We start from the raw sequence: 19,098 nt of genomic DNA on the forward strand, positions 1-19,098 counted from the left end.
GCAAACCCTACTCTCTCCCAAGGACACTCAAGAACTCAGCAGAACATCTCAGTCCAACTCTTATCACAACGCACTGGGAGCTGTGCAGTAACAGTATCTGGCAACAGGCAACACAATACATATGGTAACATACAAAGTACTTGAAAATATTCATTAAAGGTTCAGAGTACTATAATTATGATTGGTGTCATCTAGTTTTAGTCCTGCAAATTGAAAAAGTTTAAGAATATCACATTTTGTTACCACAACACAACAACCACAGGGCTTAAATGCATTACCAGAGCCAGCTGGGGAATATTTTTAAAGGTGGAAAGGGAAGCAAGCTGCAAACTGACATCCTGTCACAAGGATCAATTGGTCTATAGACTTTTGTTTTTCCTTTCTTCCTTAAGTCAAATAACAACAATAGAAAAGCATCAAGTTAGAAACTAAGGATTTCTTATTTATTTTATTATATCCATTCTTTTCTGACAGTGTTTGTGTGTTTGTCCAAACTTTTTCTAAACTTCTCCATTGAGCAGATTCTATTCTTTACTCAGGCAATCTCCTTACACTGCTTCAAGATTTTCATAATTAAAATATTTTTCCTAATATCGAAATCTCCTTTGTGTCAATAAATGTACTGTTTCTTGTCCTGTAGTAGACTGAACCAAAACCTCTTTTCATTTCATCTGTGAGGTTGTTTTTTCTATAGTATTCTTGCTAATGCTAGCACTGAACACATTGCTTCATTCAAGCAGTGCAACAACTCACACATCAGTGAGATCTGATAATAAACTTCATCCCATGGACAGTTTGCTGTGGCCTGAGGGCAAGAGCTGAGTATGAAGATCCAGCAGCTATTATTTGGGCAGGTGTCCAAACACAAAGCTGAGGAAACCCTGAGCAAGGTAATTAGCCAGCAGAAGGCTTGGAGGTACTGCAGGAAAGGTGAGAACCCAGGTGCCAGGGGCAGCAGCTTCTCCATGTGTCTTTAGAGGTGGCTGCTGCCTCCCTCCCTCCCTGAGTATTTCCTGGTCACTGACCTGCATCAGGGACAATGAAAAATACCAAATGTCATCTATTTCCCACGCTTTTATCACATTCAGAGTGAACAACTGCAGCTTCTACAAGCAGGATGACAACAAGCCATGAACTTAAGTTATTCAGAAGATAAATATTTCAAGAAATAGATTCCTCACCAGCTGTGGCCATAAGTCCACTAGAAGGAGGCCGACCTGGTGTGAAGGCACAGCTGCCTCTGGAGAGCTCAGGGGCATCAGTGGCATCTCACCCACCCCTCTGCCTGACCACAGGGGCTCTGCTGGAGCTGCAAGCCCAGGACCACCAAAAGCTACTGAACCCTCAGCTCTGGGGCCTCTGCAAGGGCACAAAACCTCGAGGAGCACCAGTGACACAAGCCCAACAACAGCTGTCTTTTCTGGCAGCTTATTACGCACAAACAAATGCACGCACAAAGCTGGTAATGATCCTTCCAGAATCACGCTGGGAGTCTGTAACAACAAGGAGGATCCATGAGGACACATCCTCTGCATCCAAGTGAAGTGGTTTCTGCCTCTAATATCCTGTGACGCTAAACAATCTCATCAAAAAGAAAAAAGGAAGCTATGATGGTAATTTGTGGAACATGTTCCTGTTTAATTCCTGCTATCATGAGAACTACGTAAGGCAGTAAAACATCATGAGCTAAAAGAAAAAAACCCTGAAACAGTAAAACTGAGTCACTCTGGCACTCAAACCACAAATAAAAAGAGATTATGATTATGGTACCAACTCACAAAAAGTACTCATTAAAAAGTCATCCCCACTTTCCACTGCTCACCACTGCTCCTCTCCTGTTAACACAGTGGAAGGTGATGGTAATGCACATTTTTGGGCTGCCTACTATTTTGCTACAGAAGGTGCTTGCATGTACTAAACCAATGCTAAAGAAGAAGTTTTCTTAGTGCAGAAGAACAAATCAGGTTCTAATGAAGTGCAGAAGAGGATTTAGTGAGAAAGTCTGTGTTAGAAGCTCATATTTCTCATAAATTAGAGGATGGCATGAGCTTCTCAACACTATTTCTCCAAGCCAGCATAAGACAGCAGAAATCAGCTCTTAGTGTCATGTCAGACAGAAGCTTCCACAATATCCGCTTCAGATCAGACTCAGCAACAAATTTCCTTCACTGGTGAGAACCTCTCCTCTGGGAGAAGGTGCTCAGGATTTAACCATGCTGGCCATGCAAGTGGAGTGTTAAAACACACACAACCTTCCTTGGTCTTTTGCAGGACGAAATTAACTCCCAACTGCCCCCAAAGCAAACAGGAACTTGAATATACAGCAAAACTTCTCCTATAAGAACTTTTGTCTTCACTGATCAAGCTTGTTGGACTTAGTCCTCTCTACAGAGCATCCATCAAATACAAGAAGTGTCCATACACACTGAAAGATGCCTCTGAACAGCCACAGGGAACAGATTCCCAGTGAGTCCCAGTGAGAATGAGAAGAGACAACAGCAAATCCACATTCTGCTCTGAGAGGACTAAAGAAAACAATGTGGTACAGAAGTAAATGTTTTATCAAAACACCAGCATTACACCTCAGAGCTTGTTGGTTGGTATGTAATTCCTCCTATTTAATGCTACATAATGCAAATAATTTATTTGATTTGATGATGTCTTGAGCGGCAAGTCCATAGTTAAGACACCTTTTTTAAAAAATTATTTCTAATTTTTCAAAAAAGATACTGTATGATATGTATAATTTTTATATTTTAAATTATCTAAATAGCTCAAGATACTTATAGAAGCAATAGGAAGAGGAAAAAAACAAAAAGAGTCAAGCAGAAAAACTGGCATTCCTAATGGATTCTGAAAAAAAGGAGTGACAGTAACTTAAGCTAAATACAGGTTTCCAAAATCAGCTTAAATCTGTAACTGAGCTTCCCTTTCTAGGAAAACATCTACACGACTTATATTTTAATCTGTAAAATGGTTTTATGGTTTCTCTGCATATTCTGGGGAATTACTGTTTTTCTGCAATAGAAATTGGCTTCAACAAGAGCCCAAGAACAAATAAAGCACATGAAGTGTGTCCCTGATACCTCCCAGCAGCCAGCACTTCAGCCAGGCTGTACCACACTCCTGAAGAGATATGAAACCTTCCCCTAAACAGAGAAGAATTTCAACAGAAATATCGTGAAAAGAAATGAAAGACCACCAGAACTGGAGGTTTAAGCCACTGCAGAAGGAAGGAAAAAGATTTTTTTCTTAACTGGAGCTTAAACAAAATTTTCTATAGAAAATGGTTTTACTTAAAGAATTTTTTTTAAATGGAAAAAAGTTGTGATCTTCCAATACTGAGCTTGGAGAGATCTGCACTTGTTACAGCAGTTAGATCCACCCTAATTTAAGGCATGCTACATATTGCTAAAAATTGTAATAATTACAACTGTAATTGTAATAACATGTTGCTAATAATTGTAATTAATCCATAGTTTAAATTTAAACAGTACTTTTTGGTTCATACATAATTTTTTAAGCTAGTTATTGTTAATAATAATTATATATAAATATAATTTAATCACAAACTATCAGTGAGGAAACAGACCTTTCCCTCTGATCTGTGAGCCCCGAGGGAGTGATGGACCAGTAATTCAGCAAAAGCCAGGCATGAACAGTAACCTCGCTCACTCGAGGAACACCTGTTAGGGCAACGTTCAAGGCACATCCACTCATCCGTTTAGGAATTTATCCATTTGCCACATATCCATTTCAAAGAGCCCATAAAGGGCTCCATTAGCACCTGAAGAGCTCTTGTTCCACACCAGGAGAAAGCATAGCAGAGGTATTATCTAAGATTGTGAAAACCTCCAAGAAAAAGGAAAGACACTAAAATTATGAACAACTCCAGAAGAGAAGAGGAGGAAGGACAAGAAGGCACAGGCACCCGGCTCTCTGGATTTCAACTCTAAATTCAGTAGCGACAGCCAGGGGCATCCCGGTGGCTGCAACACGGAGCTCGGGGAGCGCAGGCTGTGCCCGGAGCAGCATCGCTGATCGCCAGTCTGTGCTCGGTCACGGGCAAAGCCACATCGGTGACAAATTGGTGACATCAGCTGTCACCCCTGGTGCGCTGACTGAATCCAATCCCCGGGTTCTAAGCTCTGCCAGTGACAAAGCCCTTATAACCAAGTTCCTAACAACTTTCTGTACCACTGGAGCAGGGTAAGGAGCTGTGCAGCGCTGCCAAGTACACCTGACACGCTCACCTCCAAACTTTGTAGATTTCAGCGAAGCTCGAGTTTGTTTACGGGGGCGCCAGAGCGAGCACAATGCCCATGCCGACATCCGAGCTCTGTGCTCGCGAGGGTCCCGCTCCAGCTAGCGGCGGCCGGCGGCGTTCGGGGCACAGAGCCCCGCTCCGGCCCGGGCCCGGGCCCTCCGCCGCTCCTCACGGCCGGGACCCCCGCCCGCCCCGGGGCTCCCAGGCAACGGGGTCACTCTCGCACCCCAGCGTGCCCAGGGCGAAGGGAGCCGAGCGCTCGGCCTGGCGTTCCCGGAGCCCCGGCGGGAGCTGCCCCACGGCCGCCCGGCCCCACGCCGCGCCTCGGGCCACCGGGCCTGCGCCCCCGCCGAGCCCCGTCCCGCTCCGGCCGGGACAGCCGCCAGCCCGCGCCCCGCAGCCTCCCCCGCCGCCCGCGTCCGGCCCGGCCCGGCGCCTCCTTCCCTCCTTCCCGCCTCCCCGGCCGCTCCGGCGCTGTCCGTCCCGCGGCAACTCACCCGGGGAGGCTCCGCGTCCTGCTCCCGCCGAGCCCGGCCCACCGCCACGGCCCCCGGCGGGGGCGGCGGCGCCTGTTGCTCCATCGCGCTGCTGCTCCTCCTCCTCCTTCTCCTGCGGGGGCCGGGGCCGCCGCCCCCGCCAGGCCGATCCCACTCCGGCCCCCGGCGCCACGTTCCGGGCCCGGCTGAGTGGGACCCGCAGTGCCCCGGCCCCGCCCCGGGGCTGGGCTCCGCCCGGACCCCGGGCACCCCCGCCCGACGGCGCCGGGCCCGCGCCGGACGTCCTGCAGCTGCCGCCGGGGCTGCCCCGGCCCGGCCGCACCTCCGAGGGCTCCGGCCGGAGCAGCGCTCGCCTCTCCGCCAACACGGACGGGCTCGGTCCTCACGGAGGATACGGCTCTGCCGCCGTACGGGTGGGGGACCGTCGGCCAAAAGCAGCGGCAGCCTGAGCTCGAGAGTAAGCGCGGCCCGCACGGACCGCAGGTGGTGATGCTGGTCACTAATGACACCGCACTGACCGGGCACAGCGAACCTCAGCACTTTGGTTAACCCACCTTCCAACTGCTGTGACCCATCCTGCCTCTTGAAATGAACAAAATGCATTATGCTGAAGACTCTTGTGCTGCAGATAAGTGATAAATATTTTCTTATCTATGTGAAAAGTGGATGCCGCTTCACCGTAGTGAAACTTACTGTTCCGTGGAAAAAATTGAGTCTGAAACTTTAGAAAGCTTTCTGCAATCAAATGATGAACACATGGTCAGCAGCCCAAAGGTGTGCCATCAAATGAGTGAGATCAAATTTAGGACATCATTGGAAAGGAGGTGTTAGTCAGGACCCAGGGAAAGGACCCAAACAAAGCAGTCACTGATTAGCAAACAACTCTGGGATGTAAAAAAAGATGGAGGAATGAATTATGGAAGTTTTCTATCTAAAAACAAATTGGCAGTGTAAATAGGAGCTAGGGAATTACCGTCTCATCAGCCACAATGTAGGTCTTTTAAAGTAACTGGTAATCAAAGCCCAAAGGTATCAGCATTTGCAGTAAAACAGGATGCAAATTTGGCTCAGTGCATCCTGTGATTCTTTTATGTAGCAAATGGCAGCTGAGTGTTCCCTTCTACTTCACATGAGCTACAGTAAGCACCAGAACTCCCTGAGGATGTGCCACCAACAGACTTGTACCAAAGGGCACCTCCCCAATGAAAGACACACCTTTGTTCCATCACCACTGCATCTGCAGTGGAACCAGTAGCTTTGTTTCCATCCACATGCCCACAGATGTTTCTCCATCCAATCCATTAAGAAAGGTATCAATGTACAAGAATCAGCATTTTATCATTTACATTGGTTAATATGAAATATGTCAAAACACACAAGTTCTCTGCAATGGGCACATACAGGAAAATGACTCATGGATATTTTAATTCCTACCTGACATGGGTTTATTCCATAATGCATTAGGTTTTATTCTTTACAAATCAACAATCTTACAGTAGATGCCTTTCAACAGAAAATGTATGTTGGAGAACAGAGTTACTAAACTGTTGTTTCAGTCAGTAATGATAACAACCAGTAATCCTTTAATAAGAGGCACACAGATGAAAATTTTCACCTAACAGGCAAGCAAGTTTTTCCTCTCAGTCCAATTCCTAGTTCTTCCCTGACAGGAATTTATACATCTTTGTTTCATCTCTTGTTATCATGTTTCCTCTTACTCATCCCTCCTCTGGGAAATAAACATGGTACACACGTTACAACACCACGCAGATGGTAATTGTTGCTTTGGAAGCCAATCAGCCCCACCCCAGTGCACAATGCTGTGATTCTGCCAGTCCACCATTTACTGGGGAGCTTTACCTGAAGCCCAGAGCACCTCAAGGTCCATCAGAAGTTTTACATCTGAATTGAATAGTCTAAGTGTTCTCAGAAGTCTGTGGGTAGCATTGTGTCAGGTAATGCTGTGTCTCAGGCAAAAGCTCAGCAAGTCTAGTATTCCTTCTTCATCTCTTAGGACTAAGAATTATTTCCATGCCTAACCTAGAAATTGGAAAAGAAGAAACAGAGAATGTAGCTGGGGATGAAGCCAGCCTAAAAAAGTGTTAGTAACTTAGTTCAGGAGTTTTTCTGATACTTTCCTCGAGTCAGACAGCTGGATGGACTAGAACATGACTAATTGTGCAGATTCTCATGCATTTACAACAGTCACTTCAGTCTTACAAAGTTACTTTTATTTGAAATTTTACATCTTCAACCGTTTATTCCATTATTAAGATTTTTCTTAATAAAAAATTCCGCTCTCCATAAAAAAGCTGTCATTAACAAAGTCATTTTCTCTTGCTTTTCACCTCATTTTCTGATAGGAGGTAGAAGGAACAGCACGTTTAGCAGAGCCATTGTCTTCATCATTGTCATGGGGACGCTTTCTCGTTGTGGTTGGCTGGAAGAAAAACACAGGAGGATGGCTCCAGGAAACCAGGTAAGGCAGAAGCTGACTTTCTGCTTGCTCCAGAACTACAGGTGTTGGACAGTGTGACCAAAAACTAACCCATGTTTCTCTCCCAAGATCCATCTAATTATACTTGATGGTTTTCATATAAGACATTGCTCCCAGCTTGAGACAGCCACTGTTCACAATTTTCCTAATTAGCATCTGGTGATGAATGGCACAATGCTGTCCTAACCTTGCACCAGCAGGAGAATTTTTACTTGAATACTAAACATTAGTGACTTGAATCCATTAAAAAAGAATACATTCAACAATTTTATTCTAAATATTGGAATAATCCTTTAAAGCCTAGGCAAGTGTTTCTATACATTTAAACACTTTTCTATACATTTAAACATTTTGTAAACACAAAGTGTTGACAAAACATGGAAATCCATTGTTAAGGAAAGAGAACTAACCAGCAGTCTGCCACATACAGCCCAACGGTACATTTCTCTAAAGTCTCAAAATCAACTGATTTTCTTATTAAAGATTACTTCAAAATCTAGTTTCTCTGTGCATCAAATATTAATCTTCAAATATTCACTGCACATACCATTTTTGATGTTTCTGGTGGGTTCATATTGGTACGTGTCTGAGCAAGGATCTGTTCAAATGTAGTTTTCATATCCTCATCCTGCAAAAAAACCCAGCATCTAAGTAGTATATAGAATATTTAAGGGAAAAGCAAAGATTATGAAAATCAAAGAGAAGTGAATGGGACATTCAGTGCTAAAGACAATTAGAAATAAAGATCATTGAGGTCCTAAGGATTTCAGCTAACTGAGTTTTTTAGGTGAAGGTAGTGGAGAGGTCCCTTTTCCTAAACAAAGGAGTATTGCAGTATCTCCTTTTTTATTTAACTATTCCTAAGTGCTACAAAAAGGATTTGACTTGAATATCCACTTAATTTTATGTAGAATTTTTTTGTTTTTCTTTTCCAGTTCACCTGATTTGATTGTGGCTACATTTGAATTGATGGATAAGGTAAGAAATATTTTTCCACTGATGTAACAAAGACCTGTGGTTTTTCTTCAGCATGCAACCAAACTAATCTTGCACCATTCAAAAAATTGCAGTGAAGATTTCAGAGGCAGAAACAGCAATAATTGTTTATATGCCTTTAAAAATGTTTTATTAAGTAAATACAGGTAAGAAAACATTTCCACTGAGCAGTACTTAGGTTTACACAGCTCAACAAGTTTTTAAAGTTCTAGATTTGAACAAAAAATGGAGCAAACAACTTTTATGGAAACACTAATATGAAAGCACTACTAGTTTAAATAAATCTGCAGAACATGCTTATTTCTAGTAAAAAATTTAGAAACTTCCTAGTGCTCCCAAAATGATCAGAGGGCTAACAGGCATCAGCTGGTCACAGAGACAATGGAGTTTTTCCTGCTGACTTGTAAAGTCGATACTTGCAGACAACACAAGAGGGAGAGAGGAGCCAGTAACTCCTCACTGCTCACAGGAGCAGGACTGGGGAGCTCCTTTGGTGCTATGAGATGTGTGATACCCTAAACTGAGCATGCTGGATGCTGGCCTTCCAAGCAGGCAGTCTACATCACCTATGAACACCTGACACTCTTAATAACAGCCCCTGCTGGGAAACAGCTCAAAGAACAGCAGCTGAGTGCTAGATGATATCTGGATTTATGGCTGTGATATTTTCTGGAACCTTCTGTCCTGTCTTCAAAATTAAATGTAACGGTAAGAGATGTCCTTACATGGAAAATATAATGAAGTTAATAACAACTTGAATATATATATACTGAAATATCTTAAATTCTTAGCTCATTTAAATCAGTCATCTATTTCCCCTTCTCCCTTACGCATACCAGCAATTTTTAAAATCAGCGTTGCATGGTTTCTGAATGAATTACAAATCTGAGCAGAAAAATTAAGTGCAAGAATCTGTATCTGATTAACTCACTGTAGATGTTACATGCAAAACTACAGTAAGTAAAACCCATGAATGTCAGGAAATGCTTCCTGATGCCCAGGAGCATAATCAAGACAAGTTAATCACTTTAAAGAGCCATCCACACATGTTTTTTGTCTCAGAACACCATCAGCTGTTGAGCACTGAGGGATACTCCCTTGCTTCCCCCATTTCTTATGCTCTTTACCAAAGCATCTGAAATTCTCCTGTTCCCAGTGGGGGAACAGGAATAGCCTTGTGCTTGGTGTGAATAAACAGAACCTGTTGCATGGCTCAGATTTAGGCTGGGTGACATTTTTCAGCCTCTTCAAGCAAAAATATTCAAGAAAGCTCATAGGTTCAGTGGGTACCTCTGCCAAAATTAAGCAAAGACCACCTAAAGACTATTCCTCTCAAACCTAGACTTTAACAGGAGGCAGGGAAACCATCACTTCCTACTCAGAGTGTTCCCAAACCAGGGACATTTATTCCTGCAGAGCAGAGTAAAAACAAACTAGTATTGGATGTTTGCCAGAAACAAACTGCACTGCCTGCCCACACAAACATCTGAGGAGATGGGGCTCTGTTCCAATGCTCAGAAGGAGAGGTCCATCCTACCAGAACCACAGTCAGACCTGGGCTCTAAAATCTTGATCTCACATGAGAAAGAGTTCTGGGAAGAGGTGTCTCAGAAGGGATGCAGAAGCTGCTTATTGTATTGACAAAAGGTATTCAGGAGATTACTCCATGCTGCTTTTGCAGTCTCTCCACAGGATCTAAATCTTTGAAAACACAAGATATGAACAAGTTATCCCTCAAACAGCTCAGCTTTCACTTGAAACCCAATTCCTACCTGCAGCCAAGGATGCTCTAAGGCCTCCTCTGTGGTAAGACGTTTGCTTGGATCCACCACTAAGAGTTTCTTCACAAGATCCAGAGCTAAGACAATAAAATGAGCTGGTTGGCATGTGATCAATACATTCATTACCTGAAATATGCCTACACAAAAACCATGTGTGACAATGTGCCTTACACCCCTTCAGAGCAATGCACACAAGTGCAGGCTGGGCAGATCCCTTTTGGTTTTGCTATGCATGGGGAGGGCTGCAGACTGCAACTATCTTTCATCTTTCCCTCACTCTCTCATCTTTCCTTCACATTTGCACAGCTCAGTAATTCTCAGTACACCAGAATTACCCAGAAATATATTTAGCATATACACAGTTTATGTTCTGAGCATGCACAGGAGGCTCAGCATTTCCCTAAAAGCTTCGGTATTACTGTGGAAAAGCAAAGACAACTTAATTTATTCTGGTTTACAGAGTCTTGGAAAGCAGATTATCCATCTGGGAATGTGGGAGAGGAGAGACAGGACATACACATGTATGCTTAACAAAGTTTCATCTTCTTAGGAAGCTGCTTAGTAGACACTGTGAAAAATATGGCATTTATGTTGTATTTTATTATTCCAAATCTCCCATAAAGGAATTTCAGCAAGATTTACTTTTCATTTGATCAGGTTATTCTGAATACATACAAGGAGGACTATGGAAATTATGTTAAGATTGTACATTCTCATGAATGTTTGGCTAAATATTGAATAGCCTCCAAACTATCCAGGAAGGAGTTATATTTGATAAGTTTTAGACAAAGGATGACCACATCATTTATTAGAAACTCCTCTGCACATACAAAGAAGTGTCCAAGGTAAACACTACAATTATTTTGTGCATATAAAATGTCCTGAAAAACTAAAAGCACATAGACAGTAATTATCATTTTAGTTTGTAATGCAAAAACTCAGTTTCACAGACTACTTCACTTACAGTGGGCCAAACATAATAGATGATTCCTCAAATGTGACTGACACTTTCAGCTCAAAGACTAGCACCATGAAAGGACTCTCTTGGAACGTTTGTTTTTTGGAATTCTAACTTGTATTCCTTAAATTCCTGGTATTTTTGGTTCAACACTTGAAGAATCTTTAGGCAAAGTCTGTAGACCAGCTTGATAAAGTCAGAAGAAAAAGTGAAAAAGGAGAAATAGATGTATGTGCCCACAAACTCTATGCTTGTGTGGTTAATTATGCTAAATACTACTAAAAAATCTCTTCAATAATAAAGTATGTTCTCTTTTTAATGCTTTAACTATGAACTTTAAAAATATATTTAATATATTAGCTTAAAAAATAAACATATTAACACACAGCTGAAAGGAGGATAAAGGAAAACAAAAACTACAAGAAAAGAGGTAGATATTTTGCTACCCACTGTGTTGGAGTCATACCCATGTCTGACACATGCTGCCACTCTTTTGGAATGAAAGTGTATTTTCCACGAGTGATTTGATCCCTCAGAGAGAGTTGAGTGTTTTGCTCATTGAATGGTGGATATCCACACAAGCTGTATAAAAGAAAAGAAGTTAAATAGCACTGAATTTCTCACAGCAAATGAAACACTGAAATCACACATTTTAAGGCATCTGCTATTGTAGTGTTTTTATACTTGTAGAGTTTTAAACTTTCACTTCCTCAGACAGACACTGAAGTTGCCAAGTCTCAAGCCAGGTATGTCAAAGACTGCCCAGTGAAGGTACATCTCCACAATATCTTACCATACAAAAAGAATAACTCCTAAACTCCAGCAGTCCACAGCTCGGCTGTATCCAGCAGTCCCAAGTGAATTTAGAACCTCAGGAGCAAGATACATGGGAGTACCACATAATGTTTTCATAAGAGAAGCTTCTCCAAGAATCTTGGATTGTCCAAAATCTGTAATCTTGCATTTAAAAATGGTAACACCACATTACATATTAGGATGGAGTGTACTAGAACACATCACATTGTAGACATACATCAGGAGGTAGCATTAAGTTTCTTCCTTCCAAGCCAGTTCCAGTACATGACTATGAATAGAAGTCACCCCAAACATTATTAAGTGAGAATGGGAGAGGAGGAAGAGGGAGAAATATGACAAAGGATCACACTTTACACTAGCAAAAATACTCTAAGATATGGATATAAATGGACAACTACAGAATAAAGGTATTGTAGCCTATTGGAAGAGTTTTTGTGAAAAATAAGCATTTCAGCATGCAAATATAGTCAATGGTTTCTCAACACAAAAGAAAATACACAACCCTAATTCCCCCCAAAAAAACCAAAAGAGCAAAAGAAAAAAATCACTGTCACCACACAGCCAGGACATTTGTGGGAATGCTGTCTGTAAGTCAAGAATTTAGATTTTATTGGGGAAAAAATCATTGACATTTGAAAATAGATGTGTAGTGTATGGGTTGAAATATCCATAGACGTAAAATTACAATTATAAAAAAAACAGTCTATGTTTCAAGTTACTTCATGGTTTGTATGAATAATTCCATAATATCTTTTTGGTTGTGTTCAATGAAATATCAAGAAGAATGTGAAGGAACACTCCCAAATTTCTCCATTAACAAGAAATGTAGTTTTCCTTACCTTTACAAGACATGTTTCTTCAGTAGATGAAAGCAGCACATTTTCTGGCTTTAGATCTCGGTGTATAATTCCATTGTCATGAAGATACTAAATACATACAGATGGGCAATTAAGGAAAAACAGATTATTAACTTATTTTAAAATGTAAGCTTTCCATTTTTTCTCATGGCAATGGCAGGATAACTGAAAGCTGTGTAAGAGGAGGGCAAATATTTAAAGCTTCCTAACATGGGACTGTCCCTTAAAAAACAAAGTAAAATGAAAACAAAACAAAAAACCCACGCCAAAACACCATCACAAAAAACAAAAAAGCACCTTAGAAATCATTATGCTTCAAATGTCAAATCTCATGCAAGCACAGTGTGCAGACACACATTCTGTGTCACCTTTGCAGGAATTCTGCTTTTCTGTCTCTCTCTCGTTAAACCAACTTGTTAAGAACACTGTGCTGATTGCTTACATGGGTTTCAGCAATGACAAGTGACAGAAAAATTCATCTTAGTGACTTTTTTCTGGGTAGAATTCATGATGCTGTACCTTTACTGCCAGCAGCATCTGATAAAAGTACAACTTGCAGATTTCTTCTTTCATCTTGACTGGCCTTGACACTCTGTGATACAATTCTCCTCCTTCCATCCTAAAACAAATGCAGGCTAACAAACCAACATGTAACTTCCAAGAGATTCATCTCATTAGACAAGACTAAGACCAAAACATTTGGCTATTCTGGCTGCAGGGAAATAATTTATTTCTGAAAATGAGTGAACATCCTAAACACAGCACATGCATGGCTGAGTTAGGGTCAATCTCATGAGTCTGCACTGGGAGTTGTTACATGATTTTTGATCAGACCCCTCTTACAAGCTCAAAAATAAAATAAAAAAAAATAGCAGCAATCCACGACAGCAGCAGAGCAAGCAATGCCCAGGCCCTGAGTGCCTACAAAGCATAGAAGAATGATTTCTCCTGGTTATCCTAGCTCCTAATCTTACAAAGGTTTTAGAGAAAAGGGCAGACCAGCAAAAGGAAAACAAAATAAAAAAGCAAAACCTCCACAGTTCATTGTGGCTATAAAAATCATTTCATTTTATGCATTTACTTTCAAACAGGTTACTTACAGTTCCAAAACAATGTAGTAATCCTCTGCTTCAAAGAAGTTTTTAATCTTGATTAAGCAAGGCTAACAGAAAAGGAAACACAAACAGAGACACACAAAATAGAATAATTTGTAAAAAGTAATCCTGAAGTTCTTATTTCAGTATTTCAAACCAGGTCACTTAAGCTAACACAACACAAGTGACTTACAAGCACCCCAGACCACACCCTCAATATTTTATCTATTTTACATGCAGAGGAAAGAGGGGATACAAATTCAAGAAATTGCCAGTGAAAACTAGTCTTTGTATTCAGTTCTTTTGCAGCATTTACAAAAACTTGAATCAAAGAAAAATTTCTGCAACAGTGCCTCAGGTTAAAATTTCTCCTGTTATGTTTCTTCTCAAATGTATATCTAAGTTATCCAAAGCTTTAAAATCTCAAATCTGCTAGGATATAATACACTTAAAAGAAGAAAAAAAGACCCATTCAACAATTTACAAGGGAAATTATATATCCATTTTAATACATTTCTGAATGGATAAAATTGCTTTCATTGCTACACTAAGGTCAGTAAACTAAACAAGTACATACAGGAGGGAGCAAAAAATAATAAAAATGTACAGTAATACTCACGTGATCTATTTTCTTCAAAATTTCAATTTCTGTATTGATATTTAAACCTGGGTTCTAGTAAAAGAATCAAATACCATATTGGGTAAGACAGAGCTGTTCTGGAATAAGACACATGAGAAATAAGAGACAATACCAGGAAAAACATAATTCCATGCCTTTTGCTACTCTAAGTGACCATAACATACAATTTTTTTCCATAAAATGATCAGATACCTTCAGTGAATTAAATAAACAAAGCGCTGTCACTATCTGAAGCAAGATATTGCTTCTGACATGAAATTTTACTGCAGGTTAGAAATCCCCAATTAGCTTCCAAATTAAAAAAATTAAATTATTTTTGCTTATATACTTGTATTTAAACAGCTTTTCTCCCTCCAAGATGCTTTGCAGATGGGCCAACCTAAAATTACATGCTACTATTTTGCAAGATAACATAAACAGATTCTCTAACCCATGGCTTAGGCTCAGCTAATGAAATCAGCTCAGCAGGGATTTTTTGCTCTTCTTCCAATCCAAATCAATCTTGGAACACACAACTTAACCCATACACAACATTCCAGATACACTCCTGTGTCTGTTTTGTAGAATGCCATGTATCAGTAATTATAATTCACAACAGCATCTTGAGCCAGTTGTCTTTGTACTTCTCCAAATTCTGCCTCTGCCATTAGACCTTCCCTAAAAGCTTCATCCAATTTTCTTCAAATGTATTATGATGGAGCATTCAACAAAATTAGCTTAGCTGGTACACTTTTGGTCAAGACTGGTTATGATGTGTCTATCTGATGCATTTTAGGACATAAACCAAACCCCACAACACTCCACACCACCCATTGGATAAATCCCATTAGAAGTCCTAAATGGTGAACCTAATGGAATGTGGTCAAGGAATAAAACCAAGAATTCTGTACATCATACAAGATCAAAAAGCATTTTTAAATTAAATGCTGAAGACATTAAGTAAGAAAATCATCATTTGAAGACAGCTGAGGAGTGGGAGAAGTTACCAAATATTCCAAGACTGCTGCAAGGTGGCCAAGACAGACAGACAGACAGACAATACTTACTTCTTCATTCAGGCCACTTGCCACAAACTTCCGTTTATTGATGATTTTCACTGCAACTTTGTTACAGGTGCTCTTCTCAAATGCCAGTTTGACTTCTCCACAGGCACCACTACAACAAGAGCACAGCTCTGTCAAAAATCTGTGTAACAAGAAATGCAGGCAATTGAAAGCATAATTAGGAGCTGACTATTTTCTAACTTTCTGAATAAGGAGCTTACCTTCCCAAAGTCTTTGACATAATATATTTCTCTCTGAATTCCTTAGGAAACATCATCTGATCATCCACCGTAAGATCAGAAAATACAAACACTGAGAAGACAAGTGGACATCATTTTCCCATTATTAGGTTTAAATTTTTTATTATAACAAACAGCTATGTTTTGTGAGCTTTTATAGTCAACAATATAACTGAGAAATAGTGCCTGCTAGAGGAAAAACTAAATATATGCTATGAATTTTACTAGCTATGGGTTAGCAAGGTGATCTAATTGCTAAAAAATTGCATTTTGGGATTCAATTCACAACAGTCTTTAAGTAATTAATTACATTTAAGAGCAAAAGGAGCAAAAATTTCAATGTTCCAGCAAAGATCAGAGAGAAGTAATAACCAACAAGACAGCATCTTAGTGGAAAATCAAAGACAAAGAAACAAAAGCCCAGCCCTGTTTATTTTTAAGAGGATTTTCTATTTATTGTGCAGCATTTTGTTAGGTATCTGGGAGGGTTTTTTCAACGTTTCTTGAATAGTCTGTTTCCCCTGTTCCCACCATCATATGCACAGCTACTGAAGCCCAAAAGGGTTTCACAAAGGAAAAAACCTATAAAAGTTTATACTCTAGTAAGGTGCTGCCTGATACAGATTTAAGTTTTCTTTTTCAGGTTTTTTCTAGGGTTGACATGGATAATTTTTATGTGAGTACTAAAACACCTATTAATGAGATGTGCTCACAAAGCAGCTCAGCTCTCAAGAAACACACTCAAATCAATGCAGAAACAACCTCCTGGTCAATACATAAAAAATCTATTTAAGTTAAAGCACATTTTACCCTTATTGGTCAGTACAGACAGTGCAATTTCAGAGTTGTGTGTCAGTGGGAGCCTCCTCCCTCTTCCAACGAGCTCTCTATTAACAAATGTCCCATTTGCACTGTGGTCTTCAATGTAGGCAACATAGGAATTTCTTGGACCCATTTCCTCAAAGGGAAAAAAATTGGGGAAGATGACAGTAAAGAACAAATGACTTTACAATAAAGACACAATACACTAGAAATTTACTATTGTTGAGTCAAGAAATGAGACTGAGTTTATTTCATAAACCACCTGAATGGGGCATTGCCAAAAGTCACATTAAAGGAGTTAATCCTGGAGATACTTTGATTTCTTTAGGATCTCTGCCCCAAAGTCTCGTTTTAAATTACACCAAAACAGACAGAATTAACATTTTTAGCACTTACCCTAAAAATTCGGAAGTGCTTCTTGCTATAGTTTTGGTAGAAGCCAGTCTCAGACAATCCCAGCTTAGAAAAACTGTAATCACAGCTTTTGTCCCTCCCAAACCAGTATTCCTCATTGACACAGTCTGCAGAGGAGGGGAAGGTACAGCAGAGAGAGAAGACAATGTTGCAGAAAGTTAATAACTATGGCACCACAGAATGAGTCCAAATGGCAATGGATAGGATAACAGAGACAAGATTCTTCCTAGAGAATCAAGTTTGTGTTAACTCGTGCAAAGGACCACACCTTGTCAAATCCTTTAATAATTTTACCCTCTTCAGCAGTGGTATTTTTCAGTTCACCGTCAGCAATATAGAGACATACAACTAAATAAAATAAATTATAGTTTTTTTTAATAAGCGTGTAACAAAGAATATGAACACCCTAGAATTTCTGTAAGTCTGTGGCAGCCGTGTGTCTGAGAAGTCAGTGTTAACACTGGGATGTAGTATGGAATAAAACATTATAGCAAAAAACCCCATACCTAAATTTGCTTGTACCTAACTTGAAAATGAAAAGACGCTGCTCTTCAACAAGCTGCTCAGAACTTTTCTGAGATCCTACAAAGAAACCAAGAGATTTATTACACCTACCACAGTTGCTGAAACCTTTTCCAAGTGCAAAGAGTCGGCCCCAGGGCTGAGGAACCAGCTCTTCAGATTCCTGGTCCTCGGGGATGGAGGGAAGCTCCTGAGTGGGAACAGTGTCCAAGGAACTGACAGTGCCAGAACTTAAGGAGGACTGACTAGTGCTCTGTGAGCCACTGGAAGAACTGGTCCCACTCTGAGGCTGCTGGGCACTCTGAGACTGCTGTGCTTCACTTCCAGTCTCTCGAGACATGCTGGCTTTAAAAGAGAATGTTAAAAAACCACAATTAGTACACCAAAGTAAAATTGGCAAACACTCACACGCTGCATTAATAATGTCCAAATCCATTCGCAGCCTCAAAGAAGTAAAACTTACAACCAAAGCGTACATATCTGGGTTATACCTAAATTCCCAGGAAGTGTGCAAACAGGATGGTTTTCCTTTTAAAAGGCAACGTGGGGCGGCCTCTGCTGGTTCTAAAGCAGAACTAGCCCTGATTTATTCCCGGATTGCTACCGAGCACTTCAGCGCTCCCGTAGGGTCATACAGGCATGGGCTGTGCTCTGACAGAGCATCCCCGCACGGAGCAAGGGACCACGGCTGGTCCCGACACAGAGAAAACCGAAAGGAGTAAGAACTGTAAAATCACATAGGTTTTCGTGAAAGCCTCCGAGAGAATTATCACACCTGTACATAATAAGTGTACAAAACCTTGCCAGATTCAGACACTGCCCGGCAGCTGCCGGTTAATTTTCAGACTGACTCAATGCAGGAAACAGCCCGGAAATTCACAGCCTCTGGTGCCTCCTTCTCTATTGAAAGGCTGCCCCAGCTCCCTCTCTAGCCAGCTTCCTGCAGCACAGCAATGCCCACGAGCCTTCCAACCTTACCAGCTGTATGTGGGGTTTTTAGCCAGTTGCCATACAGTTTAATGTACGCTTCTCCTTATCCTTTGCTACATTTCATTACAAGCCATAAAACCACGGCAGCTCCCAAGTTCCCTCCCCCGTCCCGTTCCTTGCAGGTGTTTACAAACACGGGCGAGGCCCAGAGCTCCGCCCGCAGACGGAACAGACCCACGGAGCCATTGGGGCTGGGAAGCACAGAGGCCATCGAGTGCCACCGCACTGCCAAAGCCACCGTGCCGTGTCCCCTGCTGCCACACGGCTGCGGGACCCTCCAGGGATGGCGACCCCACCTCTGACCCGTGCAGCCCTTTCCATACCGGCGCCTTCCCTCGTGTCCAAGCTGATCCTCCCTCTGAACGCTCACACTGCGGGGCCGTGCCCCAGCAGCCGCCTCGCACCGTGCGGCTCTGCCCTCCGGAGCTCTGCTGCCCTGGACCGACACCGGCACCAGCGGCCCCGCCGCCCCCACTGAGCACTGCGGCACCGCGTGGCCGGCGTGTGTGTCCCGGGAGAAGCGGGGCTCGCAGCCCGCGGCGGCGCCGGGCCGGGAGAGGAGCGCGGGGCGGGGCCGGAGCGGGGCCCGAACTCACGGCTCGCGGGGCTCGCGGAGCTCGCGCCGTCGGGCCGGGGCCGCCGCGCGCGCCGCGCGCGCGCCCCGG

The 19,098-nt window shown here is 41.9% G+C and overlaps 2 protein-coding genes across 3 annotated transcripts in view; both read right to left on the reverse strand.

Moving 5' to 3' along the window:
• The window catches only part of TTC28 (tetratricopeptide repeat domain 28), a 107,536-nt gene extending 102,603 nt beyond the window's left edge, over positions 1–4,933 (reverse strand). The window contains exon 1 of the mRNA XM_059484983.1: positions 4,765–4,933. Within this exon, the coding sequence (XP_059340966.1) occupies positions 4,765–4,848 (84 nt within the window). The 5' untranslated portion in view covers positions 4,849–4,933. The remainder of the gene's footprint in view (positions 1–4,764) is intronic.
• Positions 4,934–6,491: 1,558 nt separating this feature from the next.
• CHEK2 (checkpoint kinase 2) lies at positions 6,492–17,783 on the reverse strand. 2 transcript variants are annotated; one of them, XM_059485201.1, is made up of 15 exons: positions 17,537–17,783; positions 16,904–17,028; positions 16,496–16,643; positions 15,668–15,758; positions 15,450–15,558; positions 14,383–14,436; positions 13,770–13,831; positions 13,189–13,288; positions 12,652–12,738; positions 11,790–11,953; positions 11,463–11,578; positions 10,030–10,115; positions 7,809–7,889; positions 7,113–7,204; positions 6,492–6,804 (listed from the first exon to the last, which is right to left on the reverse strand). In XM_059485201.1, the coding sequence occupies exons 1-15, from the start codon at positions 17,781–17,783 to the stop codon at positions 6,768–6,770; spliced, it is 1,599 nt and encodes a 532-aa protein (XP_059341184.1). In that variant the 3' UTR covers positions 6,492–6,767. The 2 variants fall into 2 exon arrangements, with proteins under 2 accessions (XP_059341184.1, XP_059341185.1); XM_059485202.1 differs by lacking the exon at positions 6,492–6,804 and having other exon boundaries at positions 6,974–7,204.
• Between the last annotated feature and the right edge of the window lie 1,315 nt (positions 17,784–19,098).

The sequence above is a fragment of the Ammospiza nelsoni genome, chromosome 18 (genome assembly GCF_027579445.1).
Source record: "Ammospiza nelsoni isolate bAmmNel1 chromosome 18, bAmmNel1.pri, whole genome shotgun sequence".
Taxonomy (NCBI): domain Eukaryota; kingdom Metazoa; phylum Chordata; class Aves; order Passeriformes; family Passerellidae; genus Ammospiza; species Ammospiza nelsoni.

Bases quoted from the DNA above. Each gene is read 5' to 3' on its own strand.
- CHEK2 (XM_059485201.1), bottom strand. From the start codon at position 17,783: ATGTCTCGAGAGACTGGAAGTGAAGCACAGCAGTCTCAGAGTGCCCAG. The intron at 15,559-15,667 runs GTAAGCTCCTTA...CTCTTGTTGTAG, and splicing joins ATGTCAAAGACTTTGGGAAG to TGGTGCCTGTGGAGAAGTCA. The intron at 7,890-10,029 runs GTAGGAATTGGG...GTTTTTTTGCAG, and splicing joins TAGAGCATCCTTGGCTGCAG to GATGAGGATATGAAAACTAC.